The 1,859-nt window shown below is 44.9% G+C and overlaps 1 protein-coding gene across 1 annotated transcript; it reads left to right on the top strand.

The window, feature by feature from the left end:
* Nucleotides 1-246: 246 nt before the first annotated feature.
* LOC135185412 (neuropeptide Y receptor type 6-like) lies at nucleotides 247-1,543 on the top strand. The gene has a single exon (XM_064162163.1). It carries the CDS (start codon nucleotides 277-279, stop codon nucleotides 1,396-1,398), a length of 1,122 nt encoding a protein of 373 aa, XP_064018233.1. The 5' UTR covers nucleotides 247-276; the 3' UTR covers nucleotides 1,399-1,543.
* Nucleotides 1,544-1,859: the final 316 nt, after the last annotated feature.

The following is a 1,859-nucleotide window of genomic DNA, read 5'->3' as shown; positions in this document are numbered from 1 at the left end:
AAGCTCCATCTGCCCAAAACTTCAAGGACACCAACCACAGCATCAGGCTCATAGGAATCCTTGTCTTGGAAAGCTCCATCTGCCCAAAACTTCAAGGACACCAACCACAGCATCAGGCTCATAGGAATCCTTGTCTTGGAAAGTTCCATCTGCCCAAAACTTCAAGGACACCAACCACAGCATCAGGCTCATAGGAATCTTTGTCTTGGAAAGTTCCTTCTAAAGTTGATCCTAAATAACACCAGGTTTTGCCCATAGTTTGGGAGATGCCTCACGATGGACAAAGGCATTCAGCATCCCAGTGAGATTCTCTCTAATCAAACTCTCTCTAACATTAGCTACTCACAGTTTCTGAACTTTGACACATGCCAGCTGTCCTTCCTTGAAGAATTCCTGCTCATCACAGCCTACACACTAGTTGCAGTAGTGGGGCTTTTTGGGAATCTGTGCCTGATGGTTATCATAAAGAGACGGAAAGAAGCTCAAAACGTCACCAACGTTTTGATTGCCAACCTCTCTTTGTCAGATGTCTTGATCTGTGTCATGTGCATCCCTGTCACCATTGCATACACCCTAATGGACTACTGGATATTTGGGGAAGCCATGTGTAAAATCTCTTCTTTCACACAAAGCATCTGTGTCACGGCCTCCATCTTCTCCCTTGTGCTGATTGCCATTGAGAGATACCAGTTAATTGTGAACCCACGTGGCTGGAAGCCTAATATTTCCCACGCTTACTGGGGAATCCTTTTCATCTGGGGCTTCTCCCTCGTCATCTCCATTCCTTTTTTGCTGTTTCACCAGTTAACTGATGAACCCTTCAAACAGCTGTCTTCCCATAGTGATTTCTACAAGAACAAGGTGGCTTGCATCGAAGCGTGGCCATCTGTCACAGCGCGACTGACTTTTACCACTGCCCTGCTGCTTCTCCAGTACTGCTTCCCACTGGGCTTTATTTTTATCTGCTATCTCAAGATCTTTGTATGTCTTCGAAGGAGACACTGTAAAATAGACAGGATGAGGGAGAATGAGAGCAGACTGGGCGAAAACAAAAGGATTAATATGATACTGATATCCATTGTTGTGACTTTTGCAGCTTGTTGGTTGCCTCTCAACATATTCAATGTTGTTTTTGACTGGAACTACGAAGCACTCATGAGCTGTAATCACAACCTAGCATTTACAATATGCCACCTCGTGGCCATGATCTCTACATGTATCAATCCTATCTTTTATGGATACCTTAACAGGAATTTCCAGAAGGATTTGGTGGTATTAGTTCACCGCTGCAGATGCTCAGCATCACAAGAGGAATACGAAAACATTGCCCTTTCAAATCTGCAAACTGATGCATCTAAGGCATCTCTGAAATTAACTAATCCCCCTGTGGATATCTAAAATAATCCAACAGCAGCTTCCAAAACTTTGTTTTGTGGCAGATGGCCTCTTTCTGTGTGTCCTGATCGTGTTACTGCTGAGTTCAAAGGAAGTCTGTGCCATTTAGCTCTGCAAAAACAGGATTATGCTCCCATAGGTATACTGTTAACAGGTACTTTATGATAGCATTACTGCTAATAAACACCTTCCAAGAGTCTTAAAGATCAATAATAATGAATTAGAACCAGTATTAACATCTCTCTTAGCCCACAGTTCCCAAGTGGCTGGTGTACTTCCTTAGCACCAGTAAAGCTATCTCGCGTAAGCCATCGATTCAGCTGCCCAGCCTGGCTTCACCCAGCCCAGCAGCTGTACTAGGGCATGCCTCACCCCGTGCTGTTTGCTGGCCTTGCCACTCCCCAGCCCCACACTGTTCCCACCTCACTCTTGTCTGCATAACAGCTCATGGGCAGTCCACACTG

The sequence above is a fragment of the Pogoniulus pusillus genome, chromosome 22 (genome assembly GCF_015220805.1).
Source record: "Pogoniulus pusillus isolate bPogPus1 chromosome 22, bPogPus1.pri, whole genome shotgun sequence".
NCBI lineage: Eukaryota > Metazoa > Chordata > Aves > Piciformes > Lybiidae > Pogoniulus > Pogoniulus pusillus.
This window is presented reverse-complemented; position numbering and strand designations above follow the sequence as displayed.